This window comes from Camelina sativa, chromosome 9 (genome assembly GCF_030686135.1).
Source record: "Camelina sativa cultivar CO46 ecotype springtype chromosome 9, ASM3068613v1".
NCBI classification, from domain to species: Eukaryota; Viridiplantae; Streptophyta; class Magnoliopsida; order Brassicales; family Brassicaceae; genus Camelina; species Camelina sativa.
This window is the reverse complement of record NC_141888.1, coordinates 5,144,351-5,159,363: the sequence shown is the minus strand read 5'-3', so window position 1 is coordinate 5,159,363 and position 15,013 is coordinate 5,144,351. Positions and strand designations below refer to the sequence as shown.

Below are 15,013 nucleotides of genomic sequence, written 5' to 3'. Positions count from 1 at the left end.
ACTTAGCTATTACCAGCGAAAAAAAAGAAGGGTTATGAACGTATTAACAGAAGCTGGATCTTTGAGGAAGGTGGAAATAGGGTTGCGCCAAATAAAAGCCTCACCGAACACAACTCACCAGAAATGTTATGATACGTTCAAAGTAAAATCCTCGGAGAAATTACTACAGAAATTACTACAGCTTGAAAATATCTCGTCTGACTCAGCTTGCATATTTACTAAATTCTTTGTTTTCGTTTGTCAAGGTCTTTGAACACGGTTACTAAGTCAAAATAATTTAATTTGTTTCTCATCGATCTTTTTATTTGCCATATTTGACGTTTTTGGCTGCTTGGGGCAAACATCTATTCAGGGTCTAGGATTAGCTAAAATCTTGTCCAACCATAATTGATAATTGACTTAAATATAATTAAGAGTCATCCGACTAATTTTAACGATGAACCAATACATGTTACACATGATAGAAAATGGTTGGTCTATTAGATGTTCAACTGGAACTCGACAATTATCTGGATGGATTCAGCTGGCTTTTTCAAAGACCATACAACACAACCACCTGACAACGGTCCCAATCCTTCTTGCCAGATTCCTCCAGTCCGATGTCGAAGTCTAGTCAATACCTACAAGACCAAGCTGTCTTTGTCAATTAATTTTATAGAATACAAGTGCAATACAATCTCGCGATGGGATAACCTTTGCTAATCTGGTACTTACAAATTCAAATATTTATTTTTGTCAACCACAGATTGAATAGTCTCCGATGATTGGTACCTCCTCAACTATTAAATAGCAAACTTATATTAATAGACAAAAAAAAGAAGAAATAAGCTATTTCATTCCAAAAAAAGAGAGCTTTAAAACAGAAAAGTAGTGGCATAAATGTATAAAACAAAAGATCTACGGATCTTCCAAAAACAATCCAAAATACATAATAATGAAAAACTTCTCAATCTTTCTATTTGTGTGTAGCCTTTGCATGCTTGGTCATGTATCTGGTTCAGGAATAAAAGATCGCCAACGAACTTAAATTCAAAAAACTCCTTTGGATGAGATGTTATTCTAAAAATGACGTTCTAGGTCCAAAAATAATACCCATTGGACAGCAGTTTGAAAACTATTTTGGCACTAACATTTAGGGTATGACTCGTTTCATGTGTACCTTGCAACAAGGGCCTAACTACAGATACTATCAGAACTTTACAGCATTTAAACTTTTTAGTCATTCTGATCATGGAGGCGTATGGGATTGGAGAGCGAGAGAAGATGGCATCTATCTAAAGAAAGAAGGTGGTAAACATATAAAAAACGCGGTTAATATGCATAAAGTGTTTGATTGGATATATTAAAAACGTTATGAGCTATTTGAAAATCAAAAGAAGTTTCAATATTTAAGGTGATCAATATAAGATTTAAACAATACTATTTGTATTGTGTCGAGTTTATCATTTATTTAAAAATCTTGTAAAAGTTCATTTCTTATTTAATTCATTATTTATAACTATATAATAACATTTTGTGTTATTGAAACCATATAATTTTTCTAGTTATGAGTTTTTTAGATGTAAAAATATATATAATAACTTTGTGTTATTCATCTCATTATTTGTGAATATATAATAAGATTTTGTGTAATTGAAATCATATAATTTTTAGATGTAAAAATTCACTACATGAAGTTGGAAAAAGTTTTGCTAAACCCCGATCAGTTGGAGATGTAATTAAGTGCAAGCACATAAAATTCCACAAAAAAACATGGTATTAAATACAAACTATTTTAAAATGTTTCATTTGGATGAATGATTTGTAAATTCATGTAAAATTGTAAATTATAAAAATCAAAACACTTGGATTTTGAAATAACATGTTTTATTTAATAATATAGTAGAGGAGAGTGTTTTTAGACTGGACACTTCTGTAAAAAATGTGTAGTAGCTAATGAGGTAGCGACAAAGTTTAAGTCTCAACACCCAACCCAAACGTTAAGAGTTAAGACCCAACATAGGCCCAAATAAAAGGGTTAGGGTTCTTCTTTTTATATATACATATAAAACGCAATTTTCAGTCTGAGGAGTTCGATCCAAAAGACCAATTAGAATTAGAGGTACCAATCAGTAATCTCATCTCATTACTTCTCTGATTCAATTCCTCCTCTTATATCTTCTACTAAATCGTCTCTTGTAATGGTGGATTCGATTTTGTAACGAATTGAAAAAAAAGGAAAAAAAAAAAAAAATCAGAAGATGACAAGTAGAGAAAACTGGTTTCTTCCTTGAGTTGAACAAGGGACATGTAAATCTACCACTAGACGCGATTTAGCTTCTCTTTCGTCTTCAATCTCGCAAAAGAAGTATGTTATGTTCTCATCATTTGCTTCTGATTCTGTTATTTGTTTTTATCAATTTCAGTATTATGTTGTTTGATTGTGTTTTAGTTTGGCAATTTCTTTGATTTTTGGGTTTAGGGTTTTGATTTTGTGTTGCAGCATTGTTATGATTCATGTTTTAGGGCTTTAATGCAAGTAACCCATGAATGGTTTGGTTTTTGTTGCAGTAGCAATCATCTCCAAAAGCAAATTCTAGAACATGAATTTTCAGATAGAGCTTCCTGATGATGGTTCAAGGCAAGCTTCTTCTTCACCTTACTCTGGAAAAGCCAAGGCTGTTTCTGAATGTGGTATTGGTGGGGACATGTATGATCCTTTTGTAGACAGCTTTGAACCAGTTTCTGTGGAATTAGATTGTGCTCAAGAGCATGAACCAGTACCGAAGGCGAGCGTTTCTTCCAACAGACCACTCAGTATGGAAGAAAACATTCAAGGTGTTGTTGATAAAGAAGCTCTGAGTGAGTCTGACATGACAGCTCGGGTCAGTGTTTCCTCTAACAAACCACCTGATGTTGAAGAAGAAAACACCACTACAGGAAATGATATTGGAGTTGTGGTCTCTGGTGATAACGATGAGTTTGGTGAGAATGCGGAGATTGGAAGAGAATGTAACAGCCATGAGACTGGGACTCCGAACTCTCATAACGAGGATATGAAGGTAGAGAACAATGTACATGAAGGTGATGATGACATGAGGAAAAACTCTGGAGAGAAATCAAAGGAGAGAGATTCGTCAAGGTCCATGAAGCTTTTCAAAGTCGTGCTTACGAAATTCGTCAAGGATCTTCTGAAACCATCTTGGAGACAAGGGAACATGAGCAAAGAGGCGTTTAAGACTATTGTGAAGAGAGTTGTGGATAAAGTGTCGAATTCAATGGAGGGTCATCGTATACCCAAATCAAGAGCTAAGATCGATAGGTACATTGACACTTCACGGCAGAAGCTGACTAAACTGGTTATGGTAAGTCACATAATCCCCTTAAATTCCATCATTACCGAACCAGACTTGTGATGGTGGTTCTTTTTTTTTGTTTTTGGCAGGGTTATGTAGACAAATATGTCAAAGCATAGAAGATAAGAGAATCAAAGGGAATTTCCCATAACACAGATTTCTGCAGCTGGAGAAGATTAGACCTTTTGTCTTTGTCTGCAAACGATGTTTAGTCAGAATTGTTCTTCTTGGGTTGTGAGTTTTACAATGTAAATGAAGAATCCATCATTTTAAACAGAGTAGTTGAAACGATTATCTGATCGTAAAGCCACATCACATATGACTGCATCCAGAAAAACCTTCTTGATAGATTCATATCAAAGTACTAACATGATCAATTTAAAATATTTTGTCTAATTTTGCATGATCAAATAATGACCTTAAACCTATAAAGAATCTTAGAACCTCTAAGCATCATATGATTAGATGTGTACACCATATCTAGCCAAGTATACTTTAGATAATGAAAGAGAGAATTTAGAGATCAAATGTTGGAACTTCAGAAGACCAACCATGGGAGGCTTGATACAATGTCCTTGGCAACAAATGTCGGTAAGGATCAGTCTCTCTTTTTACTTTTAAATAGGCAATGCATTGTTCAACTTCAGACTTTACTTGCATGTAAACCTCTTGTGCCTTTTCTTTGTCTTTCAGCTCTTTCTCCTTACCTGCCAGAAAACAAAACCCGTCATTGTTGCAAGTATTGAGGTCAGTGATTTGAAGTAGAGAGCATATATTTAGATTTATATCATATTCGTACCTGCTAAGTCTATTGGTTTTCCAAAGTAATAGTAGAACCGCCCAGGAATCTTAGGTACAAGTCCTGGGAAACAGCAATCTTGGTTTCCCAGTTCGCTCTCATCGCCTTCCCTGACGTTCAAAATCAATGTTCATATGAGTATTACTTATTTTGAGAACAATATATTAATAGTGTGTGATGAAACACCTTATGTTGCCAGCGTCCTTTGTTGCCTTTTCCACTAAATCCTTCAAGATAGGGATGTTCCTTTGATCATTGGAATCCAGGACAATCTAAGAAAATCAAAGTTAACTCATAACTGAGGTTCGGGTAGATATAGAGTGCAGCATATGTAGAGTTATTATCGTCATTCTAGGTTGCTGCTTTGCTAACGTGTAAACATGAAGGAAGCAGAACAGAGTAGATAGATAAAGCTTACTTCGCAGATGTCGTCTTCTCCAACACCAAAAGGAACTATTTTCGCCCCAAACTTAGATGCAACTCTCACAAACTCGGATCGTTCTGGCCAAAACAGCTTGTATGCTTCACCCTGCATAGTCACTCTGTACATTTAAGCCTCTAGAATAAGAATGTCCAAAGAATGTAGAAACCGTAAAAGGTTTATATAAACTATACTGTCACCTTTCTATGCAAAGCTTCACGGACACCTCCAGGATACAAAAGCACATGAGCCTTTTCACGCAGTAGTTTGTAGATATTGAAACTGGAGACTGGGACTCCACCCATTATCTTATATTTGTCAAACATCTTTGTATCGACTACAGAGTCTGGGAGATTCTTAAATACCAGGGGATGTGTCAAACCCCGCAGGTGAATGTTCCTCTCTTTCATGAGTTGAAGTACCATTGGAGCCAACTCAAATCCCAATATCATGTGATAGCCAACGTACAGAACAGGTCCCTCTGATGGTAATCCTTCGAGGCTCCTTACAATTGTTCCGTCTTCTAGAGTTGACAGCATTACAGGAGAAGTACCATCCAATAGAAATCTGCACTCCAGTACATATAATTCACTATCCACTGTAACTTTATACTTGATAGTCTGATTTGTTCTGCTAAGCATAAAGAAAAAGTAAGATATAGATCAGAGCAATTAGTGAGGCATTTTACCGGTGATCGTCTACTTGTTGTTTTAACTCATATGTGGTAGGCATAATGTAATCCGTAATGTGATCATGAGACTTCCCACGGCGATAAAAACAAGTACACTTGATTATAGTAGCCAGATCTATTCCTTCCTCCTAACATGAGATGTAAAAGAGATTGTTGAAGTGTTGGTTACAACTTACAAATATGTATCAATGCATATTTCTTCTATTATTGGATGAAGAGAGATCACTAACCAAAAGGGGGAACTGTCCACTGTCATCAAGCTTACGGACAATACATTTTGGCAACGTTCGCGAGTATCTGTCAATGTCTTCCTCGTTCAGCAGCCACTGATCGCGTCCACTGCAATAGTCATAACAAGGTATTGACAAATACTTATGCTCCAAGCTATATAATTAATACCTCTTTACAAGTAAAAGCTATTCAGAAATTTATTGGACCTCATAAGTATGAGTGTTTCCGCTCTGACTGAGTATATGTGAGAATTCATAGAAGCAATAGCATACTTAAGCATTTCCAGTTTCCAAAGCAGTGTGTCCTTAGGCAACATCCTACTGATAGTCTGAAAATATATTTTGATCACATTACTAGATGAACACTAGAACTGAAACTGAATTGTGTAGTCGATAAATAGATCATAACTTTCAAAGAAGGAATACTTACAGGAAGATTAGTTGAAACAGCAAGGATATCTCTTAGCATCCCTCCACCCAGTCCGCCCATTCGCTGGCTAAAAAATTCATTTGACAATGCCTCTAACATTCCAGTCAGCGGATCGCCTACCATAACAAAGAAACACATGTTTGAATAAGTTCTTGATCTACGTTTTATAGATCCAACTTGATACTCAATAATTTGGTTAACTTATGATTCAAGAAAGAAATATGAGAAGAGAATAAAAGTGTACCTAGCTTAACACTGAAGATATCTTCCAATAGTGTTGGAATACCATCTGGTAAAACATTAAGCATTCCTGATAGAGGTTGCGATATGAAGTTGTTGACATGTGTGGCTGCAACAAACAATGTAGCTATGATGAGAAAAGATTTTGTGATATTCACTGATTAAGAATCATACAGAACGAGTGCTGTGTACCTGGATTAACCAAGATCAGAGAAAGATCAATATTGGGATTCCTGGCTGCAACATCTAAAGCAAGACATGCTCCGATAGATTCCCCAACTAAATATATAGGTCTGTTTGGGAACCGATGGTACTCTGACTTAACAGTCTTCTCAATAAGCTTCACCAAGTCTGAATAAAACAGAACACAAACAAAAAAGGCTTTAATTCGCAGTAACTATCTTCTCGGTCAGTTAATCACTTATTGTAGTGCTTCGAAGGGGAAATAAAAAGGTACCTTTAGCAGGAGTACGATCGCTGACTGGAATGTGAAGGCACCAAATATCAAAAAACCTACTCAAAGACAACACCCCTTACATGTTAATACTTCAAAAACTACCTAAACTCCAAGTTCTTAGACAAACAAGAAGAGAATGATGAGGAATTTTCAGAAAAAGAGAAACCATATATATATATTCTTGAAAGGAAATAATGTGAAATTACGCACTCTCCTAGTTTCTTGTGATGGCGAATGAGCCCTAGTCCTGTCCCATCGATCCCTGCAAGTTCTTAGTTTCCTCAGTTTCGTTACCTTGAATAAGCTTAACGTTGCTTGACACAAAAAAAACTCCATAGAAACTATCAACAATACAAGATCCATTTATATTATTATTTTCTTTATTGGCACTGATGTGCGGATCAAATCTTAATGAAGAATCATCCACTTGTAATTCAAAAACCAATTGACGAGTGGAGAAAAACTATGTACAATTAATGTTAATATGTGACATTATAAGAATAAAACTAGTCTGTAGGCCCTTTTGCAAGTTCCCGCAAGCCAACCTCGGATAAAGACACCAGGTGGCCACTTACATCTACGGATCCTCAACCACCACACGCGGGTTGATATCTATTTTAAATTGCGATTACTATAATTCTTGAATTTACGTAAGGGGAAAGAGGACAAACCAGGCAAAAAGAGGAGGAGAGGAGAGCCTGGAGCTTGAGCGCCACACTCCAACGGAGAGAACCAACGAGGTGGACCTCCTCCATCTCCCACGAAACCTCTCGCTTCCTCCAAAAAATCCAACAAGCTCTTCCTCAAATCAGGACGCGCCGCCTCCACTTTGGAATACGGATTCTCCACCACCTTCGTTACCGTGTCCCCGTCTTCATCCTTATTCTTCCGTTTTCTTGAAGGAGGAATCGTGGATGTTACGGATTTGACCGAAGTGAGTCGATGCTTCGCGGCTGAGGTCCGGTACTGCCGTAGGTTTGATGAAGATGAGACGACACAAAGACCCAAGGTTGAGCGAAGTACCATTGTAGTCTCCATCTGTGAAAAGCTCTAAACAGAGAGTTTTTGCCGTTTGTATATTTGCTTATAATCAGAATATGACAAAACTATTCCCAACAAAAGAGCCAAGAAATTGCGCGGACATAAAGAAAACATTATTATATCCTTTTTGAAAAGATATTTCTTATATTGGACGTTTCACATGTGGTATAATTTTGTTTTAAGAGGTAATAATTGGTAAATCATTTGACTAACAAAAATGGTTAATGAAGAAACAAATTTACTGATACTAGATTATTATTTTTTGCCAACTATGTATGATTGAATAAGAATACAAATCCACTGGATCTGAATGATCAGGAAATGCTTTTGGTATCATATCTCTGCGGACCTATATATGTTTTTCATTATCACATTTAAATCATGCATGAAAATAAGAAAGAAATTTGATTGTAATCCCAGAAAAAAAAAAAAAAAGAAGAAGATATCTTAACATTATAGATAAAAAAAAATAACAATTTGAGAAATGACCAAAAGTTTTTATAAATAAATAAATAACAATTTGTTTGACTAATTAATTATATATGGGCTAGTCAAAATATATAGAGATTTGGATATATATACAACACCAACAGTGACCTTTTGGATCTTGTTATAATTTAGGATCTAAATTTAGACGTGCAAGGTTCGTCTTCTGAAATTTCTACAAAACAAAAAGAAATTTCACAAACTATTAATCACATGTATGTGTATCACTTTGGATTTTTTTTTCTTAACGTATTAGTTAGATTTTAGAAAAGTATATATACAATATAAGATCCATTATGCAAACCAAAAAAAAAATGGAGATGTTCGTTAATTCATCTAGATAATGCATTATTCAAATGGTCCATGTGATACATTTAGATAATGTATATGTATGCTATTCGTATATGTATTTAGCTGTGCATTTAGATAGACCATCTAAATGCAGTTTTGTTTTAACAATATGCATATTCATCATCATCATCTGGATGCATATGTTGTATCAAAATATCTAAAATGCACATGTTTTTTTTTTTCTGTTGTAAGAATATGCATCTACATCCAAAGGCATATACTAGTATCAAAATGAACTAACACACACTCTTCTTAGAGGGTTCTATTAGATTAAGTACGTATTTTGGAACTTTTGTGTTTCTATATTAAATTCTCTGTTATTCAAACGATGATTTTGAAATGTCTTCCCAGATCTTATGATAGAATTTATCTAAAATATAAAATAATATATAATCCCTTATTATTAAATCAATGATTTATATATAAAGAAGGTATCAATATGGTGTTATATATTTAGAATTTCACAATTATGGTAGAAATGAGTACTTTTGAAAGATATTGCATTTACATTTTCAGTTGAAAATATGGTACAAACAAATCACACCTATTGAAATAATAATTGAAGAGACTTTAGAAAAGTTAGAAAACATAGATGCCCATCGACTCCGTCTCTATAAATACTACTAGCATGTATAAACACAAGCGTCAATTAATCTCTAACTTGATCCTTAATTTGCATTTTTAAAAAGTAGTTAAAATGTTTGTCTGATCCTTAAGCCACATCACATATATATGACGGCATTCATAAGTCCCCTCAAATTGGTTAAAACTTGACATCTTATGAAGTAGTAGGTAGATTCATGTCATGGACGTTCAATTAAATAATCTTGTCTTATATTCCATGTAACAGTTAAAAGATTTTAGATCACTAAAGAATCAGAATCTTAAAACCTGTAAATATCGTATGATTAGATGTGTACAACATATAAAGAGCCACATCGTAATTTAAAAATAAAAGAGAGATTTTAGAGATCAAACGTAGGAATTTCAGAAGACCAACCATGTGTTGCTTGATACAACATCCTTGGCAACAAGTGTCTGTAAGGATCACTCTCTCTTTTCATTTTTAAATAGGCGACGCATTGTTCGACCTCAGACTTGACTTGCAAGTAAAGCTCGTGTGCCTTTTCTTTGTCTTTCAGCTCTTTCTCCTTACCTGCCATTATTGTAAGTATTGAGGTTAGTGATTTGAAGTAGAGAGTATACACTTTGATTAAATACGTACCTGCTGTTTCTATTGGTTTGCCAAAGTAATAGTAGAACCGCCCTGGAACCTTAGGTAGAATTGCTGGTAAACAGATATCTTGGTTTCCCAATTCGCTCTCGTCGCCTTCCCTGACGTTCAAAATCAATGTTCATAAGAGTATTACTTGAATGATTATGAGAACAATCTATAAATAGTAGTGTGTGATGAAACAACCTTATGTTGCCAGCAATATTTGTTGCCATTTCCATAAAATCCTTCAATATTGGGATTTTCCTTTGATCATTGGAATCCAGTACAATCTGAGATATAGAGTAGAGTTATCATCATTTTGAATACGGAGACACTGCTTCTGCCTCTTGCTAACGTGTAAACATGAATGAAGCAGAACAGAGTAGATGAAGCTTACTTCGCAGATGTCGTCTACTCCAACAACACCAAAAGGAACGATTTTTGCTCCAAACTTCGATGCAACTCTCACAAACTCGGATCGTTCTGGCCAAAACAGCTTGTATTCTTCACCCTGCAAAGTCACTCTGTACATTTAAGCCTCTAAAATAAAAATTTCCAAGAACACAGAAACTATGAAAAGTTCACAGACTAATATTATCACCTTTCTATGCAAGGCTTCACGGACACCTCCAGGATACAAAAGCACATGAGCCTTTTCACGCAGTAGTTTGTAAATACTGAAATTAGAGACTGGAACTCCACCCATCATCTTGTATTTGTCAAACATCTTCATGTCGACTATCGAGTCTTGGGGATTTATAAAGAACATGGGATGTGCCAAACCCCGCAGGTGAATGTTTCTCTCTTTCATGATTTGAGTTACCATTGGAACCAAGTCAAATCCTAATAACATGTGATAGCCAACGTACAGAACAGGTCCCTCTGAAGGTAATCCTTCGAGGCTCCTTACAATTGTTCCGTCTTCTAGAGTCGACAGCATTACAGGGGAAGTACTAGCCACTACCAATCTGCACTACAGAATTTATCATTCGGTATCCACAATAACTTTTTACTTGATAGTCTGATATGTCACAAAGCAATTAGTGAGGCATTTTACCGGTCATCGTCTACTTGTTGTTTTAACTCATATGTGGTAGGCATAATATAATCCGTAATGTGATCATGAGACTTCCCACGGCGATAAAAAGAAGTACACTTAATGATCGTAGCCAGATTTACCCCATCCTCCTAATACGAGATGTAAAAGAGATTGTTGAAGTGTTGTGTTGGTTACAAATATGTATCAATGCATATTTCTTCTATTATTGGATGAAGAGAGATCACTAACCAAAAGGGGAAACTGTCCATTTTCATCAAGCTTACGGACTATACATTTTGGCAACGTGCGCGAGTATATGTCAATGTCTTTCTCATTCAGTAGCCATTGATCGCGTCCACTGCAATAGTCAACAACCACATAATCACGAACACTTATATCCAAGCTAGAATACCTTTTTACAAGTAAAAGATATTCAGATATTTATTGGACCTTAGAAGTATGAGTGTTTCCGCTCTGACTGAGTATATGTGAGAATTCACAGAAGCAATAGCAGACTTGAGCATTTCCAGCTTCCAAAGCAGTGTGTCCTTAGGCAACATCCTACCAAGAGTCTGCAAATATATTTTGAACTCTAGAATTGAAATTGAATTGTGTAGTCGGTAATCATAAGTTTCTAAGATGGAATACTAACAGGAAGATTAGTTGAAACAGCAAGGATATCTCTTAGCATCCCTCCACCCACTCCGCCCATTGGCTGGCTAAAAAACTCAGTTGACAAAGCCTCTAACATTCCAGTCAGCGGATCGCCTACCATAACAAAGAAACACATTTTTGAAGAAGTTCTTGATCTACGTTTTATACACTTAACATGATAATCAATCATTTGGTTAACTTATGATTCAAGAAAGAAATATGAGAAGAGAATAAAAGTGTACCTTGCTTAACACTGAAGATATCTTCCAATAGTGTTGGAATACCATCTGGTAAAACATTAAGCATTCCTGATAGAGGTTGCGATATGAAGTTGTTGACATGTGTGGCTGCAACAAACAATGTAGCTATGATGAGAAAAGATTTTGTGATATTCACTGATTAAGAATCATACAGAACGAGTGCTGTGCACCTGGATTAACCAAGATCAGAGAAAGATCAATATTGGGATTCCTGGCTGCAACATCTAAAGCAAGACAGGCTCCAATAGATTCTCCAACTAAGTATATAGGTCTGTTTGGGAACCGATGGTACTCTGACTTAACAGTCTTCTCGATAAGCTTCACCAAGTCTGAATACAAAAAGTCTTTAGTTCCAAGTAACTGTATTCTCTGTCAGTTAACCATTTTTTTGTAGTGTGAGAAAAAGGTACCTTCAGCAGGAGTACGATCGCTGACTGGAATGTGCAGGCACCATATATCAAAAACCCTACTCAAAGACAACAACATCAAGAATGAAGATCCTTACATGTCAATATTTCAAACACTCTACCTACACTTGAAGTTCTTGGACAAACAGAGAAATAATGTGAAAATACGCACTCCCCGAGTTTCTTGTGATGGCGAATGAGCCCTAGTCCAGTCCCATCGATCCCTGCAGGTTATACATCCTCAGTTGTTTTCTTTAGGAAAAAAAAAAAAAAAACAGGAAAAAAAAAGTAACGTTTCAGAGATCGTAAATCCGTAGAAACTATCACAATTTAACCAAACAAATTTATCATGTCCCTCTAAAGATCCATTCATATTATGATATTTTTGTAATTGGCTTAAAGACTTGCAATTCAAAAACCAGTTAACAATGAGTTGGAGAAACCATGTACTTAATATATTGTGTCAACTTCCAATGCGGGACGTTCTAAGAATAAGACTGATTAATCCGTAGGCCCTTTTGCAAGCTCCGGCAAGCCCACCTCGGATTAAACTCAAGACTCCAAGTACTTACGTCTATGAGAAACGGATCCTCAACCACGACACGTGGGTTGGTATCCATTTAAATCCCAATTACTACCACGACACGTGGGTTGGAATATAAATTCAAAATCGGAAGGCGAAAGAGGACAAACCTGGTACAAAGAGGAGGAGAGGAGAGCCTTGAGCTTGAGCGCCACACTCCAGCGGAGAGAACCAACGAGGTTGACCTCCTCCATCTCCCACGAAATCTCTCGCTTCCTCCAAAAAATCCGACAAGCTCTTCCTCAAATCAGAACGGGCCGCCTCCACTTTGGCATACGGATTCTCCACCACCTTCCCCGCCGTGGCTCCGTTTTCATCATTATTCTTCCGCCTCCGTTGAACACCCCTAGAAGGCGGAGGAGTCGTGGATGTTACAGATTTGACCGAAGTGAGTCGATGCTTCGGGGATGAGGTCCGTTGTTGTCGTAGGTTTGATGAGGATGAGACGGTACAGAGACCCAAGGTCGAGCGAAGTACCGTGATTGCCATTTGTGAGAAGCTCTATAGAGAGTTTTAGCCGTTTCCTATTTAGCTTATACTCAGAAATGTGACAAAACTAGTCCCACCAACGAGCCAAGAACAAAACTTCAGTATTTCCTTAATTGCGAAAAACAAAACATTATTCGACATGTCACATGCGTAATCTCATGTGGTCCTTGGAGTATCGTTTAAGAGTCAATAACTCAATATACAGTAATCGGGTAATAATTAGAGTAAGAAAAATAAATAGGGGATAGAGGAAACGACTGGAAAACGAAAAATACAAATCCACTAGACCTCATTGAAGAAATGGGTAGATGTATATATATATATATATATATATCATTATAAAGAAACAAATTTAGTGATAATATATATGATTGACCTGAATGATCATGAAATGCTTACAGTATTATTGTCGACATGTTGATGTCCAAATCGGGTCACAATTAAAGTATATTGTCTAAGGGAAAAGTATCGAAAGTTCTCTTTATAAATATAAGTTAAGATTTGTCAAAGACCGAACTACAAAGTAAGTTTCGACGAGCTAATGAGATGTGAGTTAAATTCTATTAAGTCGGACTACTTCGTTTGGTTTGTCCAATTTACCGAATCGACGAGTCAGCCATTAATTTTCTGTCATTTCTCTAACGACTTCTCCTTTCCCTCCTTTCGAATGTCGTACACTCATATTTATAAGATACTGTGTCGGTTTATCCGTCAAAATAACCAAAATACCCTTATCCACATTTTCAGAATCTCATCTATTTTTTTGGGCCTTTGAAGGCATCCATGAGCCATGCCTCATTTTTGAGAATGCAAACAAACCCCTAAAACTAGTCCCCCGCCCCGCCTTCAGTTCGTAGTTTGGTGCAGAGAGTTTGAACTTCGTCATATTCTACAAGTCAATGCTAGCTCGTCCCATGGTTATCCTAGAAAGTTCGACTGGCTCTAGCTACCCCTCACATTGATGACCTACCCATCCCTTTTTGTCATTGGGGTCGGTAGACTCGTAACTCTATCCCTCCTTCATGCGAGTCTCCGTCTATCGAATAGTTAGACGAGTTTCTCTTTGATTCACTAGCCGTTAAACGATCTCGACATTCCAGCAGATCGAAAAGTTAGACAAGGTTCTCTCCCCGTCATCGCCAACCCTCCGGGAGCCAGGAGACATATTCTCTCCTACATCCTTAAAACTTATTCCAAGCTGAACTTGACTACCAAAGCAGTTAGGATTGGGAAACTGTCCGTCCAACCTAACATCGTGATCCCTAGAACGACATACCGTGGGACACACCGCCGGGGTTCATTTGTCTTTTCGAAAAGTTTTTTACCGATTGTGGACTTACTTTTCCCCTGCCCTCCTTTTTGATGAGATACTTTGCCAGGAGGCAAGCGGCCATTTCCCAATTTACTTCTGCAACCTTTCATAACGCGGTGGGTCTCTCAATTCTGGCTGAGACGGGACGTGTCGAACTTAGCTCTGACCACTGCAAGGAGCTTAAGCAATTAAATCATGCTAACAGAAAGTGGAATACTATGTGGGGGTCGGCAACAAAGCCACCGCTCGTCGAAGGGGCGAAAGGGAAAACTTATACTTGGGAGAAGTCTTATTTTTTTCTGAAAGTCGCTTAGGGGGTCGTCGAGGATTTCAATCAATTTTTTCTCTGGGTGAAACCTTTCACCGGGTAGCCGAACTTGTTCCACCCTCCTTTTTCTATACTCTGGATTTGTTCCTGGTCTCCTCCTTATACTTATTCTTTTTTGAAGTTGTTATCCCATGGTGCCTTCATCGCTATCCCCCTGTTTATCGCAATTGTTTCCGTTTGTTGAAACACTAAGATTGATGTATTCTTAATCTTCGCGCTCGGTCATTTCAGCTTTGAAGATGGG

At 36.8% G+C, this 15,013-nt stretch overlaps 4 protein-coding genes and 1 pseudogene across 7 annotated transcripts; 3 read left to right on the top strand and 2 right to left on the bottom strand.

Moving 5' to 3' along the window:
* The first annotated feature begins 934 nt into the window (after window positions 1-934).
* On the top strand, window positions 935-1,136 carry LOC109126602 (S-protein homolog 17 pseudogene; annotated as a pseudogene).
* A 3-nt stretch (window positions 1,137-1,139) lies between these two features.
* Window positions 1,140-1,428, top strand: LOC147937745 (S-protein homolog 17-like). The gene has a single exon (XM_087467770.1). The coding sequence runs from the start codon at window positions 1,140-1,142 to the stop codon at window positions 1,344-1,346; it is 207 nt and encodes a 68-aa protein (XP_087323896.1). The 3' UTR covers window positions 1,347-1,428.
* A 610-nt stretch (window positions 1,429-2,038) lies between these two features.
* Window positions 2,039-3,629, top strand: LOC104710500 (uncharacterized). Of its 4 annotated transcripts, none has more exons than XM_087464197.1 (4): window positions 2,061-2,101; window positions 2,218-2,347; window positions 2,554-3,344; window positions 3,425-3,629. In XM_087464197.1, the coding sequence occupies exons 3-4, from the start codon at window positions 2,583-2,585 to the stop codon at window positions 3,452-3,454; spliced, it is 792 nt and encodes a 263-aa protein (XP_087320323.1). In that variant the 5' UTR covers window positions 2,061-2,101; window positions 2,218-2,347; window positions 2,554-2,582; the 3' UTR covers window positions 3,455-3,629. The 4 variants fall into 4 exon arrangements, with proteins under 4 accessions (XP_010425413.1, XP_087320323.1, XP_010425416.1 ...); XM_087464198.1 differs by having other exon boundaries at window positions 2,062-2,101; window positions 2,551-3,344; XM_010427111.3 differs by having other exon boundaries at window positions 2,039-2,347; window positions 2,551-3,344.
* A 25-nt stretch (window positions 3,630-3,654) lies between these two features.
* LOC104710499 (phytyl ester synthase 2, chloroplastic) lies at window positions 3,655-8,114 on the bottom strand. Its single transcript, XM_087464196.1, has 14 exons — window positions 7,275-8,114; window positions 6,814-6,865; window positions 6,604-6,659; window positions 6,339-6,497; window positions 6,151-6,255; window positions 5,907-6,022; window positions 5,684-5,805; window positions 5,477-5,585; window positions 5,244-5,374; window positions 4,756-5,122; window positions 4,553-4,663; window positions 4,321-4,406; window positions 4,135-4,244; window positions 3,655-4,042 (listed from the first exon to the last, which is right to left on the bottom strand). Exons 1-14 carry the CDS (start codon window positions 7,639-7,641, stop codon window positions 3,852-3,854), a joined length of 2,082 nt encoding a protein of 693 aa, XP_087320322.1. The 5' UTR covers window positions 7,642-8,114; the 3' UTR covers window positions 3,655-3,851.
* A 1,184-nt stretch (window positions 8,115-9,298) lies between these two features.
* LOC104710498 (phytyl ester synthase 2, chloroplastic) lies at window positions 9,299-13,420 on the bottom strand. Its single transcript, XM_010427108.3, has 14 exons — window positions 12,751-13,420; window positions 12,230-12,281; window positions 12,061-12,116; window positions 11,821-11,979; window positions 11,633-11,737; window positions 11,389-11,504; window positions 11,187-11,308; window positions 10,986-11,094; window positions 10,755-10,885; window positions 10,299-10,665; window positions 10,095-10,208; window positions 9,902-9,987; window positions 9,707-9,816; window positions 9,299-9,637 (listed from the first exon to the last, which is right to left on the bottom strand). The coding sequence occupies exons 1-14, from the start codon at window positions 13,127-13,129 to the stop codon at window positions 9,447-9,449; spliced, it is 2,097 nt and encodes a 698-aa protein (XP_010425410.2). The 5' UTR covers window positions 13,130-13,420; the 3' UTR covers window positions 9,299-9,446.
* Window positions 13,421-15,013: the final 1,593 nt, after the last annotated feature.